At 34.8% G+C, this 26,552-nt stretch overlaps 3 protein-coding genes across 5 annotated transcripts; 1 reads left to right on the top strand and 2 right to left on the bottom strand.

Annotated features, from left to right (window-relative positions):
• Positions 1-336: 336 nt before the first annotated feature.
• Positions 337-3,449, bottom strand: LOC116127952 (cationic amino acid transporter 5-like). Of its 3 annotated transcripts, XM_031413613.1 has the most exons (3): positions 3,398-3,449; positions 2,510-2,635; positions 337-964 (listed from the first exon to the last, which is right to left on the bottom strand). In XM_031413613.1, exons 2-3 carry the CDS (start codon positions 2,619-2,621, stop codon positions 363-365), a joined length of 714 nt encoding a protein of 237 aa, XP_031269473.1. In that variant the 5' UTR covers positions 2,622-2,635; positions 3,398-3,449; the 3' UTR covers positions 337-362. The 3 variants fall into 3 exon arrangements, 2 of the variants coding, with proteins under 2 accessions (XP_031269473.1, XP_031269482.1); XM_031413622.1 differs by lacking the exon at positions 2,510-2,635; XR_004127655.1 differs by lacking the exons at positions 337-964; positions 2,510-2,635 and adding an exon at positions 1,416-1,955.
• A 7,755-nt stretch (positions 3,450-11,204) lies between these two features.
• LOC116127973 lies at positions 11,205-12,358 on the top strand. Its single transcript, XM_031413636.1, has 3 exons — positions 11,205-11,951; positions 12,057-12,160; positions 12,245-12,358. Exons 1-3 carry the CDS (start codon positions 11,480-11,482, stop codon positions 12,341-12,343), a joined length of 675 nt encoding a protein of 224 aa, XP_031269496.1. The 5' UTR covers positions 11,205-11,479; the 3' UTR covers positions 12,344-12,358.
• Positions 12,359-19,495: 7,137 nt separating this feature from the next.
• On the bottom strand, positions 19,496-23,643 carry LOC116127905 (cysteine-rich receptor-like protein kinase 8). The gene is made up of 7 exons (XM_031413567.1): positions 22,416-23,643; positions 21,634-21,744; positions 21,369-21,556; positions 20,988-21,198; positions 20,463-20,700; positions 20,164-20,314; positions 19,496-20,071 (listed from the first exon to the last, which is right to left on the bottom strand). Exons 1-7 carry the CDS (start codon positions 23,500-23,502, stop codon positions 19,763-19,765), a joined length of 2,295 nt encoding a protein of 764 aa, XP_031269427.1. The 5' UTR covers positions 23,503-23,643; the 3' UTR covers positions 19,496-19,762.
• Positions 23,644-26,552: the final 2,909 nt, after the last annotated feature.

Genomic DNA, 26,552 nt, shown 5'->3' with positions numbered 1-26,552 from the left:
TGTCATTGTTAGGGGTGGGTGGGTCTGGGTACGAAGGAGAAAATATTAAACCAGCATTACAAATATACAGATCCCAAATCTTATAACGGCATCCTGTCCGAAAGATCCCGTAAGAAAGATATTGTTGCAATTGACAACAATGGAAGCCATGGAACTAGTGGAACTCCCCATACTTCTGGTGTTCTCTGCTGAGGTAGAAACAGTTGTATTGCCGAAGTTGCCAGGAACCAAAGAGGAAGTCTGATGACATATCCAACCCAACCATCAGGCTTTGATCCCCAGTAAGCTGAGGTCCCGATTGAGGAAGCAATAATAATCAGCAGAAAGATAACAAGCTTCAAGAGGTACAGTTGTGTGATTTCTCACGTATAGTATCTCCTCATGAGAAGTGCAATAGCCATCATCATGAAGATAAAGAGTTTGCTTACAGATAACAAGGATGAGAGGATACCCAAGCTTGAAAAGAACGCAAGGACAGCAGCTAAAATGGCAATAAGAAGTGTGGCATTTATTGGTGTTCCAGTCTTTGGATGAACAAGTGCAAACCATGGTGGGATCATGTGGGCTCGTGCAATGTGAGTAGTATACCGTGCCTGACCGAGTGCCCCTACCAGAAGAACAGTTGTCATCCCCTTAAGGGCACCAAGAGCGACCAGGTATTTTGCCCATTTCATCCCCACACTCTGAAATGCAATTGGATAAGCTGCATCTGGATCTATGTCTGTGTATTTCTGCATCATGGTTAGTGAAAGTGCCATTAAGCAATATATCACTGTGATGATTGACATTGATCCAAGCAGTCCAATTGGTATATCTCTTGATGGGTTTTTTGTTTCTTCTGCCATGGTGGCAATATTGTCAAATCCTCCATAAGCAAAGTAAACAATTGCAGCTTCCCTGAAGACACCCCCAGCCCCAAAAGGGAGAAAGGGTGTCATATTATAAGTGTCGGCATGAGCAAACCCTGCAATAATCACAAATAAATTACTATGGTATCAACTGCAGATGCTATCCAATTTAATTGTGAAGTTTTCCTTGCACTAATCATTGCAATTGTGACACAACGAGTTAGCGTAACAACAAAGCTAATACTCGATTATACTTTTAGAACCGATAAACAAGTCTCAATCACAGAAATTTGAACCTTAAATCTGAAAGAAAATCTGAATAATTCATTCCATATTTTATCTCTTCAAAAGAAACGAACAATATGTTTATATAGGGTGGTTACAAGCAATCCTAACAAGGGACTAATTAAACAAAGAAATGAAATCATATTTAAACACGAAAACTAATTGAAACAAGAAATCCAACTGTTGAATAATTATAAAATAAGAAAGTAAAATTTAACTAAATTAAAATTTCTTAAATCTATTAAACTCCTAATTAAAATAGAAAACTACTTGAATTCCTAATATAAAAACCTAAATAAATAAGAAAACCAAATAAAGAAATGGAAACAAAAGTAAATCCTAATTTAAAACTATTTTCCCTACATCAGAGGCCCCCACATAAAAATAAACTCATCCTCGAGTTTCAATCTGGTGGGTGATACCCGAAGTAGAGTAATAAGTCCTAATTTGGAGTAAATAAATATCCTTTGTCATTGATCTACCTAGGAGAGTAGTCATGCACTATAGTCTTCAAGTTGAAATCGAATGTCGTCGGTGTTTCATCCTTTTGATCCTTAACTTGAAAGTGTTCTTCTTGCTCAAGCTTCTCCTTTAGGACAACTTGCTTTTGCTCAAGCTTCTCCTTTAGGATAGTTTGCTTTTGCTCTTGTTCAATCTTCTCTTCTGAGAACTCATTCAGCTTCAATGTCTACTTCATGCTCAATCTCCTTTGATGTGTGATCCACAATTTGTAACATCTCATGATCTTCGTTGGCTTTAAGAATTTCTTTAGGAAGTGCTTTATACTTCGTCTTTTTCCATAATGGGTGAGACATGTATTCTCTGAAGAAGAATTCTTTTTTTAATTCTTAATTGTGATTCTACATCAAAGGCTAATTGAAGAACATCAAGCAATTTATGGTCAAAACATCATATAAGTAATAAACAAAATAATGGTATATTTCTCATTAATTATTCTTCAAAGTCACATATAGAGATGGTCATATACATAAGTAAGGAGGCTTCGACTACGCTCAGAAAGAGAAAATCCAGTATTTCTTCTCCCACTTATTATCTCTAGCAGAAGAGACTCCAAAACTAAAAACATCTAACTTAACAGAAAATATTCCTATCATAGTATACTCTGGGGCCATGTATCCACTGTTTAAAATTCAATCGAAGCAAAAAAATAAAAATAAATAAATACTATAAAGTTAAGGACATGTATCAGTTTCATAAAATGTAATCTTTTCAAGTTATATGGTTATATAGAAAAGCATATTTTTTTCAAGAAATGCATGCTTAAAATGTTCCAACAACTCTATTGGTATTAGCTTCCTTGGCCATTCCGAAGTCTGATATCTTTGGATTCATCTCACAATCTAACAAAATATTACCAGTTTTGGGATCACGATGAATAATTTTGAGTCGAGAATCCTCATGCGAATACAAAAGACCCCATGCAATTCCATTAATGATGCTTACGCGTCTCTTCCAGTCCAAATGCATACCCTTTGTTTAATCTGACAATGAAGTCATGTAAATTAACTTTGAATTTGGCTAATTAGCTAACATTACCAGAGGTTGAGAAGCAAACCAAATAGGTGAAAATTAAGGCTCTTGTTGGGCATGTACTCATAGATGAGAAGTAATTCTATTTCCTCTAAGCAGCACCCCAAAAGTCTCACAAGATTTTTATGTTGTAATTTGGCAATTAAGTTAACTTCATTCTTGAACTCTTGTACCCCTTGCCTAGATGCTCTTGCAAGCCTTTTTACTGCAATTTCCTTACCATCTGCTATTACACCCTGAAAGCAAATCTTCATCATTACCATTAAACAAGAACATAAAGGGCCTATTTAATGAAAATAGGTCTAATTTCATTTCAAAAAGTTGCATTTGGCCAATATTTAATGAGTGTGGTTATGCTTTCCAAGTTCATATCCAAAGTTTTCATCCAATGACGTAAAATTAATTTAGAATTGAACATCATAAAGCACATAATTCATATGCTAATCACAAATCCATGTAACATTACTTGAGATGCAAAAATTGGGATACTAACTTGAGATATATATAACGTTTTTCATGGTATGTTTTAAGCAACCACTTAACTTTAACAGATTAAACTTTTCAGTAATACTATGTATATACAGGATCCAAACTTTTGATCCTAACTGATGATTGTTCATATGACAACAAGACTTTAGTAATAGGAAAATAACACATTACTCTAAAAATCTATATAAGCCAACACGGGCCAACACCAACACTACATAGTTTACCTTGTACACAGGGCCGAATCCACCTTCACCGAGCTTATTTTCATCAGAGAAATGTCGTGTAGCATCGAGTATCTGGCCTAGAGGAAAAACAGAGTAAGTTTTGATTTTCCATCTGGTGCTTCTCTTGTAAAATATTTTCTCCAAAGCAAAGTAATTGAAGAGCTTGTCTATTTTCTTTCTCTTCTGCAAGGCAAACTAAATTCGATTACCAAAACAAAGAAAGATCTAGAGAGTTAATAGCTTTTGTTTTCAATTAGTAAATTAGAAATCCATTACCTTTATATCTTCTCTGCATACACTGCAATAAAAACCAAAACGAAAGCATGAATATCATAACTCCTGTTACTCCTGCTCCAAATCCTATCCATGTTGCTAGCCTTTCTTTCTCTCCTTAACAAAGCAAATATTTTTATTCAACAATCCTTGCCACAACATAGAACAAGACTCAACATAGATTTGTAACACACTAAATAGTACATCAGTGAATAATGCATTGACAGAAAATCATACAACACATATAAAAACTTCAGTAAATAGCATAAGTTTTCATAAATTGTTTACCTGTATCACTGTGGGAGATCCCATTTGGGATTCTTCCACAAAATTGTAATGGTATGGATATATACTGGAAAATAACGAGATGTACTAATAACAATAATCTAGGACTTGTAACATAGAAACATAAAATTCATAAGACATTGAATAGTAGTGAGTGGTGGAATTCATATATAACGAATAATGCTACTTTTACAAAGTTAAGATACAAAATTTGTATAGCATGGATACATCATTTATTATATCAACTTATTATTAATAATAGTGTTGATGTGCAGCATGCAGCATCAAAAGTAAAATTCATAACATAATATGATTTTTCATGATATTTTGACAGGAAAATCATATAGACATAACTCAGGTATGGTGGAAAGACAATCATTTTCCCACTGTTTCGAAAACTAATAAGGACCATTTGTTAATAAAACCGTTTAATTGCGTTCTTGTTATGATGAAAATACTCTACTCATTCATGAAATTACAAAACACACGCACATATATATATTTACAGTGACTTGAATTAGGATCAATATATCTGTAGAACCATTGAGCAAAAAAATTGTTTTGTTAACATAGCAACTCAGTGAAATGTATAAATCAAAACCACAATCCTAACTTTCCCAAATCAAACCCCTAACTCTAAATTCCATAACCGGAAATCAAACCAATCCAAACCACTGAATTGGCAATAGCGAACGATAGAGAAGGAGATGCTGGAGTGCCTTGGTGGCGAACCCTTCATCATGCAATTCATCTTTCAGCAATTCACCCATCTTTTACCATCAAACCCATCTTTCAAAATTCAACCATCTTTCCTAAAGAATGCCATCCTCCAGCAAATCACATCATCAGCAAACGCATCGATTACAGAAAATGGAAGCTTTTTACCGACTGTGGTTACGGTATGCACTTCTCCGAGAGAAATGGCGACAGAGATTTGTGGGTTTTAATTATTTTGGTGGAGAACGAACGGTGAAAGAGGCTTTGGGAAGTAGTGGGGGAGGGAATACTACCCACTAGAGGTGTTGAGAGAAAAAGCAGAGAATTTAGGAGGGCAGAGAAATACTTTGGTTGAGGTAGTAATGCTTGCGGCGGCAATAGAGGAAACTAGAGATGGTGAAAAGAGCTAGCCGATAGGTTTCAGGAGCATCTCTAGAACATTCATCACCTTAAGAAAAGTTATTTTGTGGCCTTCTAATAATATAAACATGTATTAAAAAATTATTTAAAATTTTTTTTTTTGCCTTTTGAGATGTAAAATCACTAGGAGAGGTAGACAGCGATCGACAGACTAACAGGGTTAGGTTGGTGGGGGGTTTTGGAGAGCAGATGTTGGAGAAGTGCTGGGTGGTAAAATGGGTGATTTCCAATACCAAGATTGACAAGAAAAGGCTAGAGAAGTCACGGCCCTAAAGGTATCAGTGGCCAGTGATTGGCAGAGTAAACGGACGAGGTATGATAGGGGTTTTGGTGAGAGGGCTAAGGAGAGGAAGATGGTGGTGTCGGGGAAGGCCAACAATGTCGGGTACATGCCGAAAAGGCTAGAAATGGTTGTCGCGCGCGGTGGAGTTGGGTTGCGAGAGTCATAAAAAATTGGCCAAATCGAGGGCTATCAAGGTTGGGAAAACAGTTGGGAAATGATAAGATGATGATTTTGGTCGATTTTGGTGAGAAATCGACCGAGATCAACTCCAAACCACTGGCGGTAGAAGAGGGTTGGAGATGATTTATGTAAATATCGAATTTTGGGATTGAATTAGAGGTGAGTAATTTGAGATATGTAAATGACTATTTTAGCCTTTCATTGTTAAAAGAGATTCAATGTGTTAATTTAGGGATGTAAATTGGAATATACGAAACTAGAGGTACAAACTTACTATTTTATCAAACTTTGGGTGGAAATATATGTAAAAAGTTTATAATAAATTTGGACTTTTTTGGCTTTTTTTTTAAGGCCCCTTGGCTTGGATAAGAAATTATAAACCATTTTCATTTTTGTAAGATATTCAAAAAAAAAAAAAAAAAAAATTTATAAAAAATTTGGGCCCCCATTTTTGGGGGGCTCTAGGCAGGTGCCTCACCTGCCTACCCCTTAAGCCGGCCCTGATAGGTTTGGACGGAGGAGAATATGAAGGGTGGGGGAGGATTTTGAGGGATGGGCTGTGGGTTTTGCGTGGGTTAAGGTGAAATGTGATGGTAAGAAGGGAGGTGGTGTTGTCGAGGGAATGATGGAGGTGGGGGCTGCTGGCTAAGGGAATGAGGTGGAGGAGTTGCTGGCTAGGAGGAAAAGGGTGGTGGGGGGTTGTTGTGCGGCTGGAGAAAAAAAGGTTTTTGGTGGGAGGGGGGGTGGGGGGGTCAGTTTGTTGAAAATCTGATCACGTAGTCCTAGTTAGTAAATACAGGTATGACAAAAAAGAAGGTACATGAATTTTACGGATATAATATGACAAACGGTAAAAAATTCGTTTATAAAAATTTGGCTATAAAATTCAGATATGGAAACAATATGGTACGGGTATATACGGGTTTAATACGGTGTATTGTTAATACTATGTTTTGAAAAATACGGCAATATCAATCTTAGTTTTAACACTTTTATGGATTACCTAGTTAAAATCAATAGATTTAGCTTTTCAAATGCAAAGTATTCAATTAACCAATAACACAAATATACAATATATAAATGATATTCAAATTATAGTCTCCAGACTCAAATATAATATTTAACTATGATTATTTAGTAATTTAAAACTTGATAAGTTTGATATTAAATGCAACCAAATTTTAACTTTCTATTAATCCATTAAATTATATTAAATCAAGAACTTTGTCTCACAAATCTATGTAAAAAATTAGTGTTACAATACAACCTGAAATATAAGATTAATCAATAAATAAAATAATTTCATAAAAGGATTTATTAATCTTTTTCTAGATAAAACGCCACCAATAACACTACAGACACCAAAAAAGTAGCACCGAATTTCTGTACCGGCCTACGTGTAACGCGCGTCTCCATTTTTTTACAACTTTTTCTAGTGAACGGCCATCCATCAAATTTGGATGGCCGTTCACTTACATGGATGCCCGTTCATATTATATGGACGGGTGTCCATATGCAAGGGACATACGTCCCCATTTAAAGGACGCCCGTCCCTGATTAAAATACAATTAAAAAATTTGTAAAACATTTGGGATTCCTGTCCATCAAATTTGGATGGCCGTTTACTCACATGGACGTCCGTCCATATTATATGGACGTACGTCCATATACAAGGGATGGGCGTCCCCATTTAAAGGACGCCTATCCCTGATTAAAATACAATTAAAATTTTTGTAAAACCTTAGGGACGACCGTCCATCCGTTATGGACGGCCGTCCACAAATAATGGACACCCGTCCTTCACCCAAATATGAAAAAAAAAAAAAAAATTCTTTGGGGACGCCCGTCCACAATTTGTGGATGGTCGTCCTTTTATTATGGACGGGCGTCCGTAAGTAATGGACGCCCGTCCAAGAGTAATTCGTAATAAAAAAAAAATTTTAATACTGGACGGCCGTCCCTAACTTGTGGACGGCCGTCCCTTCATTGTGGATGGGCGTCCATACTTAATGGATGCTTGTCCATTCATTGTGGACGGCCGTCCATTTGGACCGGTGTGGGGGGGGGGAGGGCGAGGGCGGGTTAGTTTGTTAAAATCTGATCACGTAGTCCTAGTTAGTAAACGGGTATGGAAAAAAAAAAAGGTACAGGAATTTTACGGGTATAATATGACAAACGGTAAAAAATACGTTTATAAAAATTGGCTATAAAATTCATATGGAAAAATATTGTACGGGTATATACGGTTTAATACGTGTATTGTTAATACTATGTTTTGAAAAATACGGCAATATCAATCTTAGTTTTAACACTTTTATGGATTGCCTAGTTAAAATCAATAGATTTAAGCTTTTCAAAGGCAAAGTATTCAATTAACCAATAACACAAATATACAATATATAAATGATATTCAAATTATAGTCTCCAGAATCAAATATAATATTTAACTATGATTCTTTAGTAATTTAAAACTTGATAAGTTTGATATTAAATGCAACCAAATTTAAACTTCCCATTAATCCATTAAATTATATTAAATCAAGAACTTTGTCTCACAAATCTATGTAAAAGATTAGTGTTACAATACAACCTCAAATATAAGATTAATCAATAAATAAAATAATTTCATAAAAGGATTTATTAATCTTTTTCTGGATAAAATGCCACCAATAACACTACGAACACCAAAAAAGTAGCACCGAATTTCTGTACCAGCCTACGTGTAACGCGCGTCTCCATTTTTTTACAATTTTTTTCTAGTGAACGGCCGTCCATCAAATTTGGATGACTGTTCACTCACATGGACGCCCGTCCCTGATTAAAATATAATTAAAAAATTTGTAAAACATTTGGGACAACCGTCCATCAAATTTGGACGGCCGTTCACTCACATGGACGCCCGTCCATATTATATGGACGGACGCCCATATACAAGGGACAGGCGTCCCCATTTAAATGACACCCGTCCCTGATTAAAATACAATTAAAAAATTTTGTAAAACCTTAGGGACGACCGTCCATCCGTTATGGATGGCCGTCCATTAATTTTGGATGGGCGTCCACAAATAATGGACACCCATCCTTCACCCAAATATGAAAAAAAAAAAAATTCTTTGGGGACGCCCGTCCACAAATTGTGGATGGCCGTCCCTTACTTTTGGACAGCCATCCGTATTTTTTGGATGCCCGTCCATGCATTTGACTTTTACAAATCTAAATAAAAACGATGGACGGCTATTGTGGACAGGCGTTCGTAAGTAATGGATGCCCGTCCAAGAGTAATTCGTAATAAAAAAAAAAAATTTAACACTGGACGGTCGTCCCTTCATTGTGGACGGGCGTCCATACTTAATGGATGCCTGTCCATTCATTGCGGACGGTTGTCCATACTTAATAGACGGGAGTCCATTACTTATGGACGCCCGTCCATAATGTTATTAAAATTTTAAAAAAAAATTTCGTGTTTTTTTAATAAATATTTTTTTGTTTACATTAGCTTCTCCAATACGCTTCTCCAACAACAAGCGCTAAAATTCTTCGAGCGAAAGAAAACCAGCGCCAAAATTCGTCGTCCCCTTTTGCTTCATCGTTGCCGTCTATTCTTCGCCTCAGTGTTGCGTCTGCATTTCTCAGCCATTTCTTCCTGCAACAAACGTTTTTTCCTCATTTTCCAGCTATCGTGTGAAGAACGAAAGCTATCATCTTTTCATCAAACCATAGCCATTTTTTACAGTGGAAAGAGAGATCCATTTTTTACAGGGAAAGGGAGATTAGAAAGATCTGTGCGATCCATTTTTTACAGGGAAAGGGAGATTAGAAAGATTTGTGCAGGTTAATAAACGATTTTTATATAATTTATGCATTTATTTAGTTTTTTACAGTGAAAATTTTTATATAACTTATCCATTTATTTAGTTTTGTATTATATTTTGGATTGAATATATGTTATAATAGAAAAAAAACTGATTGAGAAAATTTGTTGGTAATTGTTATGAATCAAATTTCGTGAACGTGAATAGTAGTATTGGATTTGCATTAACTTACAGAATATGGAAGAGTCCAGTTTGGCTCAGAATATGGAAGAGTCCAGTTTGCCTCAGAATATGGAAGAGTCCAGTTTGCCTCATTTCAATGATGTTGAGGTAAATTGTGCTCGAAACGTACTTTTTCGTTAAAATGATTATAAATTTATTGTATTGTATTGTTTATTTTGATGTGTTGTATTAGTACATTATAATTTTATGTATTATAAAACTATTAAATCAGGAAAACGAACGTGATGAATTAGAAGATATGGGATGTGTAGAGGAAGAAGTAGAGCCTCATATTGGAATGGTGTTTGATTCAGTTGATAGTCTGGTGAAGTATTACAAACGGTATGGTAACGAAATAGGATTTGAAGCAATGATACGTACGTCAAAGAAAGGCGAAGATGGGGAGATGAGATATGTGATAGTAGCATGTTCTTGTTCTGGAAAGGAGAGATGTAAATCCAGAAATACCTTGAAAAAACAACCTGTTGCCAAAACAGATTGAAAGAGTCAGATTAGTGCAGCTTTGAATGGTGAATGCAAATGGGAAATTAAATCAGTTGTACTTGAACATAACCATGATCTTACAAGTCCGACAAAAAGAAGATATTTCAAGGTTAACCGAACGATACAACCTTATGTGAAAAGGCGACTTGAAGTTAATGATGTGGCTGGGATTAGACCTTGTAAAAATTTTCAGTCATGTTCAATTGAGGCAGGAGGTGTAGAGAATTTGAAGTTTCTAGAAAAAGATTGTAGGAATTACATTGAAAAAGTGAGAAAGTTACAACTTTGAGTTAGAGATGCTTCCACAGTACTTGAGTATTTTAGGAAAATGCAAAAGGAGAATTCAAATTTCTGGTACATGATTGATGTAGATGAAGAAAGTCGATTACAGAATGTGTTATGGGTTGATGCTAGATGTAAGGCTGCATATAAAGAATTCGGTGATGTTATCACCTTCGACACAACGTATCTGATGAACAAGTATGACATGCCATTTGCTACTTTTATAGGGGTTGATCATCATGGACATTCGACATTGTTAGGTTGTGGGTTAATTTCTCATGAGGACACTGAGACATTTGTATGGCTATTTCGTTCTTGGCTTGAATGCATGGATGTCGCTCCTAATGGAATAATCACTGATCAAGATAAGGCCATGCAAAATGCAATTGAGATTGTTTTCCCTAGTACAAGACATAGGTGGTGTTTGTGGCATATAATGAAGAAACTGCCTGAAAAGTTAAGGGGGTATAAGGAATATGAAACTATCAAGTTTAGGTTGCAAAATGTTGTGTATGATTCCTTTACGCTTGAAGAGTTCGAAGAGCGGTGGAACCAATTTGTTGATGTGCACAACCTTCACGAGAATGCATGGTTATGTGGATTGTACAAAGAAAGAGTACGATGGTGCCTGCATTTCTTAAAGATACTTTCTGGGTAGGTATGTCTACTACCCAACGTAGTGAAAGTATGCATACATTTTTTGATGGGTATGTCAATTCAAAAACCACTTTGAAACAATTTGTGGAACAATATGATAATGCATTGCGAGCTAAAGTGGAAAAAGAAAGGGAGGCTGATTTTAGATCTTTTAAATCTTGGATACCATGCATAACTAATTACCCCATTGAGAAACAATTTCAAAGTGCATACACAACTGCAAAGTTTAAAGAGCTTCAAGATGAGATTGCCGGGAAGATTTATTGTGAGTTATCTTTTCTGAAAAAATGTGATTCATGCGAGGAGTTTCAAGTTTGGGAAGATGTTTGGTTTGGAGATAATAGTCGCCGTGTTCCTCATGTAGTATACTTTGATGAAAGTTCGTGTGATATTCGTTGTACTTGTCATTTGTTTGAGTTCAGGGGGATTTTATGCAGACATGCCATTATGGTGTTGATTCATAAAAGGGTTTCACACGTTCCGAAAAAGTACATTTTACGGCGTTGGAGGAAGAATGTCAACAGATGTCATACGAAAATTAAGGTCAGTTATAATAGGTGGAGCACCAACATTGAAGGACAACGTTTTGATAAGTTGTCTAATTTAATGCTGACAGTAGCGGATCTGGCATCAAACAATGAGGAAGATTATAATATGATGACGGAGTTTATGATTGACATGAGGAAACAGTTGGAGCAAAAGGAAAGTGAGGGAGGGGTTGGTACAACAGTGAACATCTCTTCTAGAACCGGTTTGACTAGTCAAGATGGGGACAGTCCTCCTAAAGAGGGGAATACCGTAATCATTAGTCCACAGGCAGCTCGTAGCAAAGGTCGTCCTCCATGTAGAAGAAAGCAGTCGAAGATTGAAGAAATTGTACGTAGGGTTAAAAAGAAAAAATTACAAAAACAAAGAATGGGTATGACTTATACATTATTTCAGTAATTTTTTTGAAACATTATTTACTTATTTGAAGTTTAGAATAATATCGACTTGATTATTAATGTGTTATGATACTTTTTAGGAAAAGGATCATCGGTACAGCGACAACAGGAACAGTTTCTTTCAAGTACTTCCGTGGCCGATGCGGAAACTCAAGTGTTGTCAAATGATGTTGTTACTACACAAGTATGTGTTATATATCTTGTATAACTGTAATTGCCTTAAGTTTTCTATACCGTGTGCTAAATTGTGGTTGTTAAACAATGACAGATGTCCACTGGTCCGGTTCCAAATCTCGCAGGACAAAGTAGTTTCTATACTGGACAGGAGTTTGTAAATGATGAACATGTCTCGTTGGGAGATGTTTGATATTTTTGCCAAGTTGAAGCATATAGAATTGTATTTGGTATAAATTTTTCATGCTTTGGTTAATTTCTACCGAATGCAGTTGAGTTGTATGCTTATACAGTTGTTATATTTTTTGTATTTTCATCATTGATTGTGTAGGATAGTGAATTCATGATAATGACGTTAATGTATATGGCATTTTGGATATGCATTTCTTTTCAGATTTGAATTTTTATGTCTTTGGGTATGTCTAGTATTACATATACATATACATTGAAAAGAGTTGTAGACATATGTATAAACAAAAGACAAATCTATTTATAAACAAAAGACACCTTTATTTATAAACAAATTACAATCTTTATTAACAACATTCGCTCAAATCAATCTATTTATAAACAAAAGGGAAAAAATCTTCATCATGGTGCAGGGGGTGGAGGTTGACTAGAGGATGAGGAGGCTGTTGAGAAGTTCTTCATCATGTTGAAAATCTCTGTCATGCGGTCTCCAATGATGTCAACTGTTTCTTCAATTCTTGATGCAAACGTGTTGAAATCACTTTGCAGTTCTTGTATTTGCCTCTCAGTACGTGAAAAACGCTCTTCTTGAAACTTTTCCATCTGCTCAAATCTGCTTTCTATTTCCTGTAAAGTATGAGAACCCATATCTTCTACATTCTCAGATGGTCCAGGTTCAGTACCTGTTCTTCTTCTTTTGCGCACATAGACTTGTCCTTCAGTAACCCCTTCTTGAATACTGACACCTTCTTGAACCGTTGCATCTCCCTCAATTTCATCCCTAATAAGATACCATTGTCCTGCCACATTCTTTTTAATCAAACCCATTCTATTCAATGTCACATCTCCCAACACATTAGTTGTAGAAAACGTAATCTTATTTTTTGCATCATCAGGGGTTATCTCAATATTCAACTTCTCACATATTAACGTAACCAGCATCCCCCAATATATTTCTCCTTTCTCTGCAGGGATCTCTCTCAACTTCTTAATCAACAACTTTGCTGAATTAACTTGCCTCCCTGCCACTGCTGCTTCCATGAACAATAAATCCTTAACCGTCACATTTCCATTTGTCTCTTTCCTACCATTAAATGTGAAAGTCAAGTATCTGTGAAATACTCTCATAGCAGGATTCTGTAACTTTGTAGATTTACACCTATGTGGATGGTAAGTCCCTATTCCGGAAACATCAATCCAAGCTTGTTTGGAATCCCAGTTTCTAGGTACGCTTTCCAAACCTTCACAATCAAATCCTATCCAGGTTGCTAAATCTTGGGGTGTCACTACAAAGTTTTGATTCTTTAATTTAAAGAACATTGTATACGCCTGAAACTCATCACTGTCTGTCTCTACAACTTCCAAACTACCAAAAAACTCATATATCAAATGCCTATATCCATCATATCTCATACTGACTAAACGGTCCCATTTCAAATGATTAATCCAACCATTGATTTCATCACCTAAACCTAAACTTGTTAGAAGTCCTAAATCCAAACTTCTTCCAAGGCAAATATCTCTTTTCAACACGTCCTCTTATTGTTTTTTATGTCGCCAGTCTCGAAATTGAAGTGCAGATGAGGATGTGCCTTCCTGAGGAATGGTTATATTTTTTGCCCTCGCCATTTTTTGCTTTCTTCTAAAACCTATATACATAAAAAAATCGTCATCATAATCTGCCAAATATGCCAAAGACACAGACCCAATTACTCTTAACATATACACTTTGAGATAAGAACTCAACTTATACAGTATAGAAAGGACATTTCCAAGAAGATTCTAAAGCACAAATGGCAAAAGGTCGAATTGTGAAAAAATGAGCAGCATGGAGGCATTATCCAGCAGGTGGAGACTAGTAATAGAGCAAAGTAAATATGGTATTTGTGGGCATATATATTCAGGATTAATAATTACAAAAAAAAAAAAAAAAAAATATGGTATTGATATCAAGCTAGTTACCGAGAGGAGCATTTACACCTTTTACCATTTATACACCATCACTTAATAAACATAAAGAACTGTAAAATAAAAGTTTAAGGGGTTTTTCTATCAAACCCCACATGTTTGCCAATTCTTTGTCAGCCTAACCACAATTTTGCCAATTTTTCCAGAGTTAGCTAAAGATAGGTGAACTTGACATTTTCAGGCCAATGCCTAATGAATTTATGAATGAGTATGAGAAGTGCATCTATCAGAGTCACACAAATATCGAATTCAATACCATGTGGACTGAACTTATAAACTCTCTCATTTTGATCACTCTTTTATTGAACTGAAAACACCCAAAATCCTTAATGAACCAAACAACACCACAGATTCATCCTCGATCAAAAACTTCTTAATCAAACATAAAGAGTTATTTTCATATAATAATTGATGTTCTACCACTAACAATTTATATGCAAAAAAAAATTGCTGCAAATAAAGCCTGGGAAAAAATAAAAAAATAAGGGAAAAAGAAAAAACCCAGTTGGACACATAGCAAGTATATTGTGACAAAGAAACGGTACAGCTGTAAACTACAGTTATAAGTGATGCATTCGTGCACAAGAACATTGATAATTAAAAGGAGTTGAATTGAGTTAAGAGATGATTGTAATAATATCACCCACACAATCATTCTTTGGCACAACTTTAACTGGACATAAAGGAAATTCCATCTCAATATATCTTACATCGGTGGACAAGAAACGTTGTGTATGGTATTGTCAGTGATGTAGAATCAAGGGTTAGCTTTCAAGAACTCAGGGCCATAATGTTGTGGAGTTTAAGAGAAACAACATGTAAATACATAGAATCTGGGACAGGATCTTTAGAAAAGTACAAACTTGCCTATGAGATAATGAGAGAAGGTCGGAACAAACTTTGTTGGCAAAGGTAAACACATCAGACCCGAGTTCAGTGAAATTTTTGTATTTTGCACTACCTGTTTGGCTTCTTTCTAGCTGAGTCTTAGTTATGTAACTAAAAATCATTAACTTGCTTTGGGTAAATAATTTTACAGTGTGTTTGGATCAAAACTCTAGCTATTTATGATCTGGATGGGCATCTCTTTGAATTATCTAGGCTGGGGATATTGTTATGCTGGATTAGATCATAATATTCAGGCCTAACACATTCATCCAATGGCGTGCAGTGTAAATACAGAGAATCAAATTCAGACATTCATCAAAATAAACTACATTTCTTTTTATCAATTACACAACACTTCTATTTATCAATCATACAAACCATTCCCACCAAATTGACTGGATTTCTCTTCATCAACTCAACTCCATTCAACACATTCATCCAACTAAAAAAAAAAAATTGAAAAAAAAAATTGAAAAACAAACTGTCTAATTACCGATGGCAGATGATGAAGACGAAGAACAAGAGCAGAATTGTGAATCCAGAAGATCAACAGCGCGAAGAAGAAGAACACCCTATAACATAGATGGAAGACGAAGAAGATGGTAATGGTTGTCTTTTACAAACTCCCCAAAATGTTTTAACCTAATGCGAAGTTTTTTTTTTTTTTAAATTTTAATAACATTATGGACGGGCATCCACAAGTAATGGACGCCCATCCATTAAGTATGGACGACCGTCCATAATGGTTGGACGGCGTCCTTTACATAAGGGACGGCCGTCCAACCCTTATGGACGACTGTCCATAATGAATGGAGGGGCGTCCATTCGTCCACAATGAAGGGACGACCGTCTAGTGTTAAATTTTTTTTTTATTTATTACGAATTACTCTTGGACGGGCGTCCATTACTTACGGACGCCCGTCCACAATAAAAGAACGGCCGTCCACAAAGCCATCCATCGTTTTTATTTAGATTTGTAAAAGCCAAATGCATGGACGGCCGTCCAAAAAATACGAACTGCCGTCCAAAAGTAAGGGACGGTCGTCCACAATTTGTGGACGGGCGTCCCCAAATTTTTTTTTTTCATGTTTGGGTGAAGGACGAGCGTCCATTAATTTTGGACGGGCATTATTTGTGGATGCCCGTCCAAAATTAATGGACGGCCATCCATAATGGATGGATGGCCGTCCCTAAGGTTTTACAAATTTTTTAATTGTATTTTAATCAGGGACGGGCGTCCTTTAAATGGGGACGCATATCCCTTGTCTATGGATACCCGTCCATATAATATGGACGGGTGTCCATGTGAGTGAACGACCGTCCAAATTTGATGGACGGCCGTCCCAAATATTTTACAAATTTTTTAATTGTATTTTAATCAGGGACGGGCGTCCTTTAAATGGGGACGCCCATCCCTTGCATATGGACGGGTGTCCATATGAGTGAACGGCCGTCCAAATTTGATGGACGACCGTTCACTAGAAAAAAATTGTAAAAAAATAGAGACGCGCGTTATACGTAGGCCGGTATAGAAATTTGGTGCTACTTTTTCGGTGTCCGTAGTGTTATTGGATTAATCTCTTCCCTTATCCACTGATTTCTTCTTCCTCCGCTAAAACGACGTCGTTTCAATCAGTTTTTTTTTTTTTTGGGCAATAATTCACGAATTATACGGATATTCCAATAATTTGCGAATAATTCGGTAGTCATTTAAAAAGTACGTAAATACGCATTTTATACACAAATTATACGACCAATCATATAATTCGCGAATAAAACGCGTATTTAGTAGCTAGGATGTAGTATGTGGGAGGGGCAAAAAAACATAAAAGTAAAGAACAGGACAAATAACACATGAAAGGCAGAAGATATTTTACTGGTTTAGTATAACTCACTTACATACACAGACGAGAGAGATTCACTATGATAACATGAATATATAATACAAATGTTTTATTACACTATCAACCTAGTACCTTTACTTAGACATGGTATTTTGCCGATACCCTGTGATACCCTTACATCAAAACCTCTTGTATCTTTATACTCTTTCTTTCTTTACTTTCCTTTCTTGTAACTTTGAATTGATTTTAACCCCTTTATTTATAGGTAAAGTAAGACATTTTTTTCTACTATGATTCAAATTCCTACTCCTAATAGAATTCTTCTAATTTAAATCATTCTCCTATTTTAAGTTAAATAAAATCTTAAACCAATTCTTCTTTACTAATACATCTCACAATATAAACGGAAACAATTATTTTCAATTACAAATTCTTAAACTAGAAATTTGCCTTAAAACTTAATTTTTTTTTTCTTCTGGATTGCCTTTTGCTTCTTGCTTGCCTTTTGTTCTTCGATTAAAAAAGAAAAATGTTTACATTGCAATAGAATTTGAATTAGTCAAGCATATGTGAAGTCTAACTATCAGACAAAAATTTGATGTATCAAAAAGTTGAAAAATGCCATTTGTTTTATAATCAATGAAGTATATTGAAATATTGAACTCAAATTTTTTATCTTTTTTGTGTCCACATATGCTATGTCGACCTTATCCACAATAGGAGTGTAAAATAAGAACTAAAGAGTAGTATCTTACATTCACCATGGGACCTCGTCAAGGAACCAGGAGTTGGTAGAACCAGGGGTAGATGTGGAGGTTTCGACGTCGGTGGAGGTGTCAATGTTGAAATGAAAGTTTCATTAACAAATGGATACAACTCAAACCGGACATTACAACTCGGAGTCAACACTCTTCCTCCTTTCTTTCCCCCACAACACGATGCTAACTGAGAATTAGCTTCTAGAAGACATAAAACAACCACGACAGGTCCTGTGTGAACTGTACCATACCATACAGTGTTTGATTAACGCTAGAGCTTTTCTTCTTTACTGCTACAAACTTATTAGGAGAATATGTTGCTTTATTCGCGGCTCCGCTCATCAAACTCGACACTAGATCATCAAAATTGTCAGGTTCCGTGACATTTCCGGCATCTGGCTTCCGATTCCAACTAGAAAAGAAAGGCTCAATATTCGAGTAACGTAGATGGCACTCGTCATACCAAATTACGGCTTCCTTTTTAATAGGGCAATATCTTGTTACATTTGTGGTTGCAGAAATTACGCAGTCTTGGCAAGCGGTGGAGTTGAGATCGTCACGGCCAAGAAAGAGACCGTACACCTTGTTGGGGTCTTGGCCTGTGGTGTTGGCATGGAAAACAAGGTTGGAGTAGGAGGGAAGAGAAGAGAAGAGAAGGTTGAGGTTGGAGTGGTAGGTGCTGTTTATGGTGAAATTCTTTGCGGGTGGGCTAGAAATAAGCGAGGATTGTTGGCGTGATAAATGCATTTGTGAAAGTGATTAACAGAAAGCTTTAGAGATAGAGGAGAACCACAAGGATCATGGTGTGAATGTATTTGCCTATCATAGCATGTTAGAGTAGTGTTGAAGAGGTATTCAAATAGTTGCCTATGCGCATAAGAGCCACCGTTTAATGCACGAGTCAATAAGAGTAGGTGAAGTCAATTTGGTGTTATCGTGGAAAAAGGTGTAGATTTCAATTAATTTGTCGAAAATTAGAACATATACAGCCAAGCTAACAAATATGAATTTTAAAATATGTAGAACTAAAATAGAATATGACTTTGAATAGTTACTTTAACGCTCACGCAAAAAATTGAGTTAAATAGATTTGATAATGTTTTATTCTCTTCACCCATTTGCTGATCTAGAGAGCGTCTTTTATACATTGATTGTACCACGTTATTTACATATCAAACCACAGTTAATATGACATATCTACGTATACTAGTCATATAGGATGTGTTTGGCACTTTGCACTGGATTGGAGTAAAATTTATTGAATTGGAGTGGAATAAATTTAATACTGTCACGTGTTTGGCGCCATATCATACTAAATATATAATTAATTATTTAAATAAAAAGACCATTATGTAAAAAATTAAATTATTTTAAAATTTTAAAATTTTAAAATAAATTATAATAAATCTTTTAATAACAATTTTGAAAATTAAGATGAAATTTACTTAAATTTAATAAGTATCATATAATAATAATAATAATTCTTTAATTTACTTTGTTCTTTTTTTTAAGTGAATCAAATAATGAGTTCTCAGTAAACCCTGCGGGTATATTTTTGTCAAAATAGTGCAGCCAAAGTGCCAAATCACCCAAAATTGGAGCTAAACATGTGAAAAAAACTAAATAAATACCGCAGCGGATGTGTTCATGCGCTTAATGCAGTCCTACAGCGAAACAAACACACCCATAAGGATTCTAATAACATGACATTCGTTATATTTGTAAGGTTACTGGTACATTTTACGAAAGGAAATGATATAAAACAGTAATACTACACTCACAAACTATTTTCACTAACTTTCTCTCACAAAAACGACATGTCAGCTCGTAACTAGTTAGCTTGTAATAGATTTCGTTGTCCAACAATAAATCCTGCCTATCTAAATGTGAGCTGTCACGTTCACGTTTGTGAAAGAAAGTTATGAGAAATGTTTGTCAATCTATTTTTATTCGATATAAAATTGTCTAGCGGGGTACCAAATTTGAAAGGGTTACCTCATTAATAGAGCATCCTTTACCATTTGATGGGGACTGATCTGATTTTGCAACAGTCCAAGCAAAAGAAAATGCAGGTTGGGTTGGTTTAGGAAGTTTTACTGCATCACTTACCAACATAACAACTACTGTTGACATGGTAGGTCTGTTTGTTGGATCTTCCTGAACGCATAATAATCCGATATGAATGAACTTTAATAATTCAACTGGAACACATGACTGCACCATTGTTGGGTCCATTAGCTCTAATGCTTTTCCTTCACACCATAGCTTCCATGCCTAAAACATTAGGTAAGTAATGAACATAGATTAAGAGTATATCACATATTGGATTTTATTCTTTAAAGTCACATATAGAGATGGTTACGTACATAAGCAATAAGGCTTTGGCTATCTTCTGAAAGATAAAATCCGGTATTTTTTCTCCCACTTATAATCTCCAATAGAAGAACTCCAAAACTAAAAACGTCTGACTTAACTGAAAATATTCCATTCATAGCATATTCTGGAGCCATATATCCACTATAAAACATTCAACCAAAAAAAAGGAAAATAAGTTCTAATAATCAGTATTTTTTCAGGTAATGAGGTTAAATCTATAAAAGCACAATTTTTTTTTTTTTCCAAAGACAAAAGAAACAAAACAAAATTGTAAGAAATGTGTACTCACTATGTTCCAACAACTCGGTTGGTACTAGCTTCAATTTGGTTTCCACAAAATATCCTTGCCATTCCGAAGTCTGATATCTTTGGTTTCATCTCATGGTCTAACAAAATATTACCAGTTTTGAGATCACGATGAATAATTTTGAGTCGAGAATCCTCGTGCAAATACAAAAGACCCCGTGCAATGCCATTAATGATGCTTACACGTGTCTTCCAGTGCAAATGAATACCCTTTGTTAAATCTGACAATAAAGTCATCAAAATTAGCTTGATTTCATCCTATTGCTTTCTAGCTATGGAAGAAAGTGAACAAGAATAAAATAAATGAAAAGAAGAAAAAAGCCTTGGTTGCTATTGCAAAGCGACTATTTATGTTCCACAAACTGTGTAGACGATCAAAGATAGGCATTCCAAAGTCTAATATCTTCACTAAATCATGATACACATTAACCGAGCTATTAAGATAATGCATATCCAAGCCTTAATTTTCATGTATACAGCTAACATTAACAGAGTTTGAGAGGCAAACCGAATAGGTGGAAATTAAGGCTCTTGTTGGGCATGTACTCATAGATGAGAAGCAATTCTTTTTCCTCTAAGCAACATCCCAAAAGTCTCACAAGATTGTTATGTTGTAATTTGGCAATTAAGACAACTTCGTTCTTGAACTCTTGTAGCCCTTGCCCAGATGTTGTTGAGAGCCTCTTTACTGCAATCTCCTTACCATCTGCTAACACACCCTGAACGGAAATCTCCATTGTTACCATAAAACAACCGGGGACATAAAAAAAGAGAAAAAACCCCCCCCAAAAAAAAAAATAAAATAAAATAAAAAGAGAAGAAAATTTTAGGATAACTTTAGGATATGCAGCATTATTGCTTTTCATATCATCCAATAATTTTTATTTACCTTGTACACAGGACCGAACCCACCTTCTCCCAGCTTGTTTTCATCAGAGAAATATCCTGTAGCCTCAAGGATTTGGCCTAAAGGGAAAATAGGGAAGTCTTTAGATTCCCCTTGATGCCTCTCTTGTAAAACATTATGCTCATCTCCTAAACGAAGTACTTTAAGAGCTCGTCTTTTTGCTTTCTCCTCTGCAAGACACATTGAATTCAACAATAATACTGTAACTATATATATGTTATATAACATTACATATAAAATTTATTACCTTTATATCTTCTCCAAGTAGGTAGCAGGAAAAAACCAGATAGCAAGAGTACTAGAATTGTTGGTATAATTGTCCCGATTGCGATCCATATTGCTTGCCTTCTTTTTCGAGCTTACAGGAGCAAATATTTTTGATTTATCAAGTCTTGTTGTAATATAAAATGGAATTACTCTTATTACATTCAACATGAGCTGTTAAAGCATCAAATATACTTTAAATCCTCTAATCCTAAACGTATCAGAACAATTAGATTAAAAAAAAAAAAAAAAAAAAAAAAATTAAGAATTATATGACATAATATTACTGAGTATACAAATTCATATATATAATAGAATTGTATATATATAGACACTGATTAATTTAGATTTGTTATAAATAAATAATTGGATATTTATATGGAAATTCAACGGGACATTTAGTTTTTTAATAATATAAGTATAATTCCATAAATTTTTACTTAAAAATTGAAAATTTTATTGTTTATTAAATTAATAATTTAAAGACTTTATCCAATATTATGTCGCCTAACAAACACAACCTAAATATATTGTATACGAAAAATAATTCAATTGTAATAATAAATATAAAAGTGGCTCACATCATAAAAAACAATTTTCATATAAAACTATTACTGGTATACTGGTTTGATGTTGTATTTTATGTTAGTGAGGGTATTTATTTATTTATTTTAAATAAAACTCGACCATAGGCTAAGGAAAAAAAATCGTTCTTAAAATAAATAAATAAATAAAATGCCATAATCCCATTTTTTCAGAGAGTACCTATTTGTGATGGCATATGTTTAAAAATAGGCGGTTTCGGTGGCATAGCTTGAACAACAGGCGGTTTCGGTGGTATCGGTTCCTCTTCCGTTGCTGGTGCTGGTGCTGGTGCTTTTGACGGTGAAAGTGTAGGTGGAGTCGGTGCCTGTTTGTATGGTACTGTCCGTGTTGCATTCGGAGTCGGTGCCTGTTCGTATGGTACTGTCCGTGTTGCATTCGCAGTCGGTCCCGGTTTGTATGTTACGACTGTCCCTGGTGTATTCAGAGTCGGTCCCGGTCCTGCATCAGTTGATTGGTTTACTTGTTCCAGTAACCGTGCCGATGCCCGTACCGGTGCCGGCTCCAATGTTGAAAAGAAGCTTTCTTTAAAAAATAAGTAGAACTCAAACCGAGCACTACAACTCGGAGTAAAAACTCTTCCTCCTTTCTTTCCCCGGCAACACTCTGAAAACTCTGCATTAACTTCTTCAAGACATCTAGAACAATCTCCACTGGACAGGTCCTGCGTGCACTGTACTAGACCATACAATGTTTGATTAATTCTCAAGTTCCCCCTCTTTACACCCGCAAATTTATTCGGAGAATAAGCAGCTTTCCTCGCCGCTTCGCTCATCAAACGCAACACTACCGCTACCAAATCATCAGCCTTTTCTGGTTCCGTAACATTTTCGGGGCTTGGCATCGAAATACTGGAATCTTCAGCCACGAGGGAAAAGAAAGGTTGGTTTGAGTAACGTAAATGGCACTCATCATACCATATTACAGCTTCTTTTTTAATAGGGCAGTGTTTGGTTACATCTCTGATGGCAGAAATTACACAGTCGTGGCAAGCAGTGGAGTTGAGATCGCCGCGGCAAAGAAAGAGACCGTAAACCTTGTCGGGGTCTTCGCCTGAGGTGGTTTCATGGAAAACAACGTTGGAGGGAAGAGAAGAGAAGAGAAGGTTGAGGTTGGAGTGGTAGGTGCTGTTTACGGTGAAATTCTTTGTGGGTGGGCAAGAATAATCGAGGAATGTTGGGGGGATAAATGTATTTGCGAAAGTGATTATCAGAAAGCTTGAAAGATAGAAGAGAACCACAAGGGTCATGGTGTGAATGTATTTGTCTCTCAAGTAGTGTTGAAGTCTTGAAAATGTATTCAAATATTTGCCTATATATGCATAGGAACCACCGTTCAATGCACGAGTCAATAAGACTAGGTGAAGTCAATCTAGGCTGCGTTTGTTTAATTATGTCAACAAAATGATTTGGTATGACACTTATGTAAGTTTGTCTCCTATCAAGTCCATAGGATATGGGAATATTTGTCATTTCTTTAACGACGGAATAATATTTTGACATCCATTCTGTCGTGAGAGTACGACTTTCCCCTAAAGTTTCGGGTTGAATTGAAGTGTTAAAATATAATAGTATAAGGACAATTTTGTCAATTCACTTCACATATATAACTGCTATGGGGACTAAAAAACCTCATATAATATTATGAATTGATCATAAAATTGACAGTTCATGATTATTAGGTGTTTCTAAAACTAAATGGGGGAATATTGATGTTTGATGTTTCCTAAAACAAAGGTGTAAAAATTTTCTTTTGGGGGTTGCCAATGTCATTCAGCCTATCAAGTAAATGACTAAATTTTGCAAATATTGAGACAACTTTATTTTTTTTAATTATCATTTTTGTATCCACGTATTATGTGACTGGAATCCTTGGCCTCTTCAAAGTCAAGATGACAAAATCAACCAAACCTTCCCTGAAAGATATATTTGTAGCCAACATGTAAAATTAATTAGAAAAAAATGATATGTGATTTTTGATTTAGAGAAATGTGAATACGGTGCAATGAGTGACTATTCAAAAATGAAAAAAAAAAAATTTATTTATACCAATCATTTTATTATCAGTAAACAAATCATAGCATTTCATTTTTATAATTAATTATCACTAAAACAATAAAATACACATTTATTACATGATATTGAAAGTGTGGGGCTACTTAGCAGGAAAAGTACTTACCGATCAATGATTATGCTCACCACTTAAAATCATCCCCTCCCCCCCCCCCACCCCCCCCCCCCCCCCAAAAAAAAAAAAAAAAAAGATTATGTCCACCGACACTATCTAATATTTGTTTGGAAAGGAGAAAATGTGGTCTTAAGGTGTCATCTCTATAAAAGATAAAATATTTTCCCTCTTATATACTGATATACGAGAATTAGAAAAACCACAATTTTTAATATATTGGAATGTTAAATATTTTATCTTTTAGTATCTTAACGTGTGTTATCAAGGGATGAGTTAAATTTCTCTTATAGTATAAACGATTGATTCGTAAAAAAAGATAAAAAAAATGCGTCAGAAGAGGTAATAAATTAATAAATAATTTACATCCTAAAACATATCTCAAAATTTATGTCCTAAATTATGTGTCATCTTATTTGATAATATTATATTATTTATCAATAAATTACTTCTTTTAAATCTCAGCACTACGTGAGATTACACATTACTTCATATAAGAATTTTGAAATAATTTGTTAAATGAATAGTATTATTATTAATTAATAGGTACGAGAATATGAACATGAAAAATTAGATAATGTTGTTATTTAATTAATACTAACTAAGAGTCTAAGACAAGAAACTTTAAAGATATTGAAGTGATAATACTAGACGACAAAGTTTATCTTCTTTTCATGTCCTTTTTTATTTCTAAAGAGAAAAAAAAATTATTTTCATATGAAATGGGATCACTTTTTCAGTATCTAAAGTGTAGTCTAAACAAAGATTATCTCAAAAGAAGAAAATTTATAAAGAAAGACTTCAAAGTCAATAGCTATTGATAAGTTTTCAAATGTCTCTAAAGTGGAGCCATTAGCCAGAGTATGGGGCTATAAGCATGAATCACATGAACTTATTTCCATATTTTATGGATAAGTGGAGCCATCAACCTTATTTCTTTCACATAAAAAAGCACCAAAAGATAATATTTAATTTCTACATGAATGATGCTATACATTTATTACATCATAATAACTTCTAACTTATAATTGTATTTGATAAATATATATTTGTAATGTCTTTCATTTTGATTCAGTACTTATCTTATTTATTATTAAGATTATTCATTAATACAACATTTAAATTGTATTATTCAAAGTTTTATATTCAATAATTAATATATGCTAAATGTTCTTAAATTAATACTTCTTAATGTATTAACAATAAATTTATACAATACACATATGTTATTATTTAGATTCTTTTAATTTACAAAGAAGAATTTATAATTTTATTTATATTGGTAAATTCTTGCATATTATTTATAGAAAAAAATTTATCCTTGTGATTGTAATTATCTTTAAATTTGAAATAATACTTCAATGTGATAGTTGTTCTTGTTTTATTACTGTTGATATGAAAATCGCACAAATTTAAGAGAACTAATTGACCTTGGTGGAATCGAAACTGATGTGTGCGTAATTTAAGGTAAACCAGTAATTGAATGTAAAGATGCAATAATGTAAAGAATACAAAATGATTTTTAAAGTGGTTCGACAAGTTAAAACTTGAGCTTACGTTTATTGTTATCTTGTTGCTTTTGAGAGTTTATAATAACAATATAATATGCCTAAACAAATTTGCTAACCACTCTCTTATTGTTTGAGGGGGGTTTCTATACAAGTTGTGATTAAATGGAAAGAGAAATAAGTTCGGGATTGCAATCAGAGTTGATTTGCAATCCTGTGATCTTCGCAATTGAGCAGTGATATTGCACTGCTAGTAGTGTTGATCGATCTTATCCCTTTCGAAATATTCGAGATTGAGGCTTATCTTTGATTTTGTTGAACAGCTGTTTGGATTGGTCGCTGTGACGAGATTCACCTTGATTGAGCTTACTTTGAATTGAACTGATTCTGGGTTGAACTATCTCTCCACGAGCTTCCGAGATTTGTGAGCTCTTATGGCAAAATCATACACAACATCTGCCCTCCAATGTTCAGAGGTCGTGTCAAACTTCTAAGACTGAAGTGCTTGATTTGCCACTTAGATCGAACTCCTTCATTCTGGTGTAACTCGCACATAGGTCGCTGAGATTATCTAAGCTTTTTTTTTTTGGGCCAAAAAACAAAAAAA

Source organism: Pistacia vera, unplaced genomic scaffold (assembly GCF_008641045.1).
Source record: "Pistacia vera cultivar Batoury unplaced genomic scaffold, PisVer_v2 Contig105, whole genome shotgun sequence".
NCBI classification, from domain to species: Eukaryota; Viridiplantae; Streptophyta; class Magnoliopsida; order Sapindales; family Anacardiaceae; genus Pistacia; species Pistacia vera.
This window is presented reverse-complemented; position numbering and strand designations above follow the sequence as displayed.

Coding starts and splice junctions, on each gene's coding strand:
- LOC116127973 (XM_031413636.1), top strand. CDS start 11,480: ATGGTGTTGATTCATAAAAGGGTTTCACACGTTCCGAAAAAGTACATT. Junction 11,952..12,056: donor ATTACAAAAACAAAGAATGG/GTATGACTTATA, acceptor GATACTTTTTAG/GAAAAGGATCATCGGTACAG. Junction 12,161..12,244: donor ATGATGTTGTTACTACACAA/GTATGTGTTATA, acceptor AAACAATGACAG/ATGTCCACTGGTCCGGTTCC.
- LOC116127952 (XM_031413613.1), bottom strand. CDS start 2,621: ATGCATTTGGACTGGAAGAGACGCGTAAGCATCATTAATGGAATTGCA. Junction 965..2,509: donor TCATCGTGATCCCAAAACTG/GTAATATTTTGT, acceptor TGATTATTGCAG/GGTTTGCTCATGCCGACACT.
- LOC116127905 (XM_031413567.1), bottom strand. CDS start 23,502: ATGACCCTTGTGGTTCTCTTCTATCTTTCAAGCTTTCTGATAATCACT. Junction 21,557..21,633: donor TACTTGGAGAAGATATAAAG/GTAATAAATTTT, acceptor TGTGTCTTGCAG/AGGAGAAAGCAAAAAGACGA. Junction 20,072..20,163: donor GCCAAAGCCTTATTGCTTAT/GTACGTAACCAT, acceptor CTAATGTTTTAG/GCATGGAAGCTATGGTGTGA.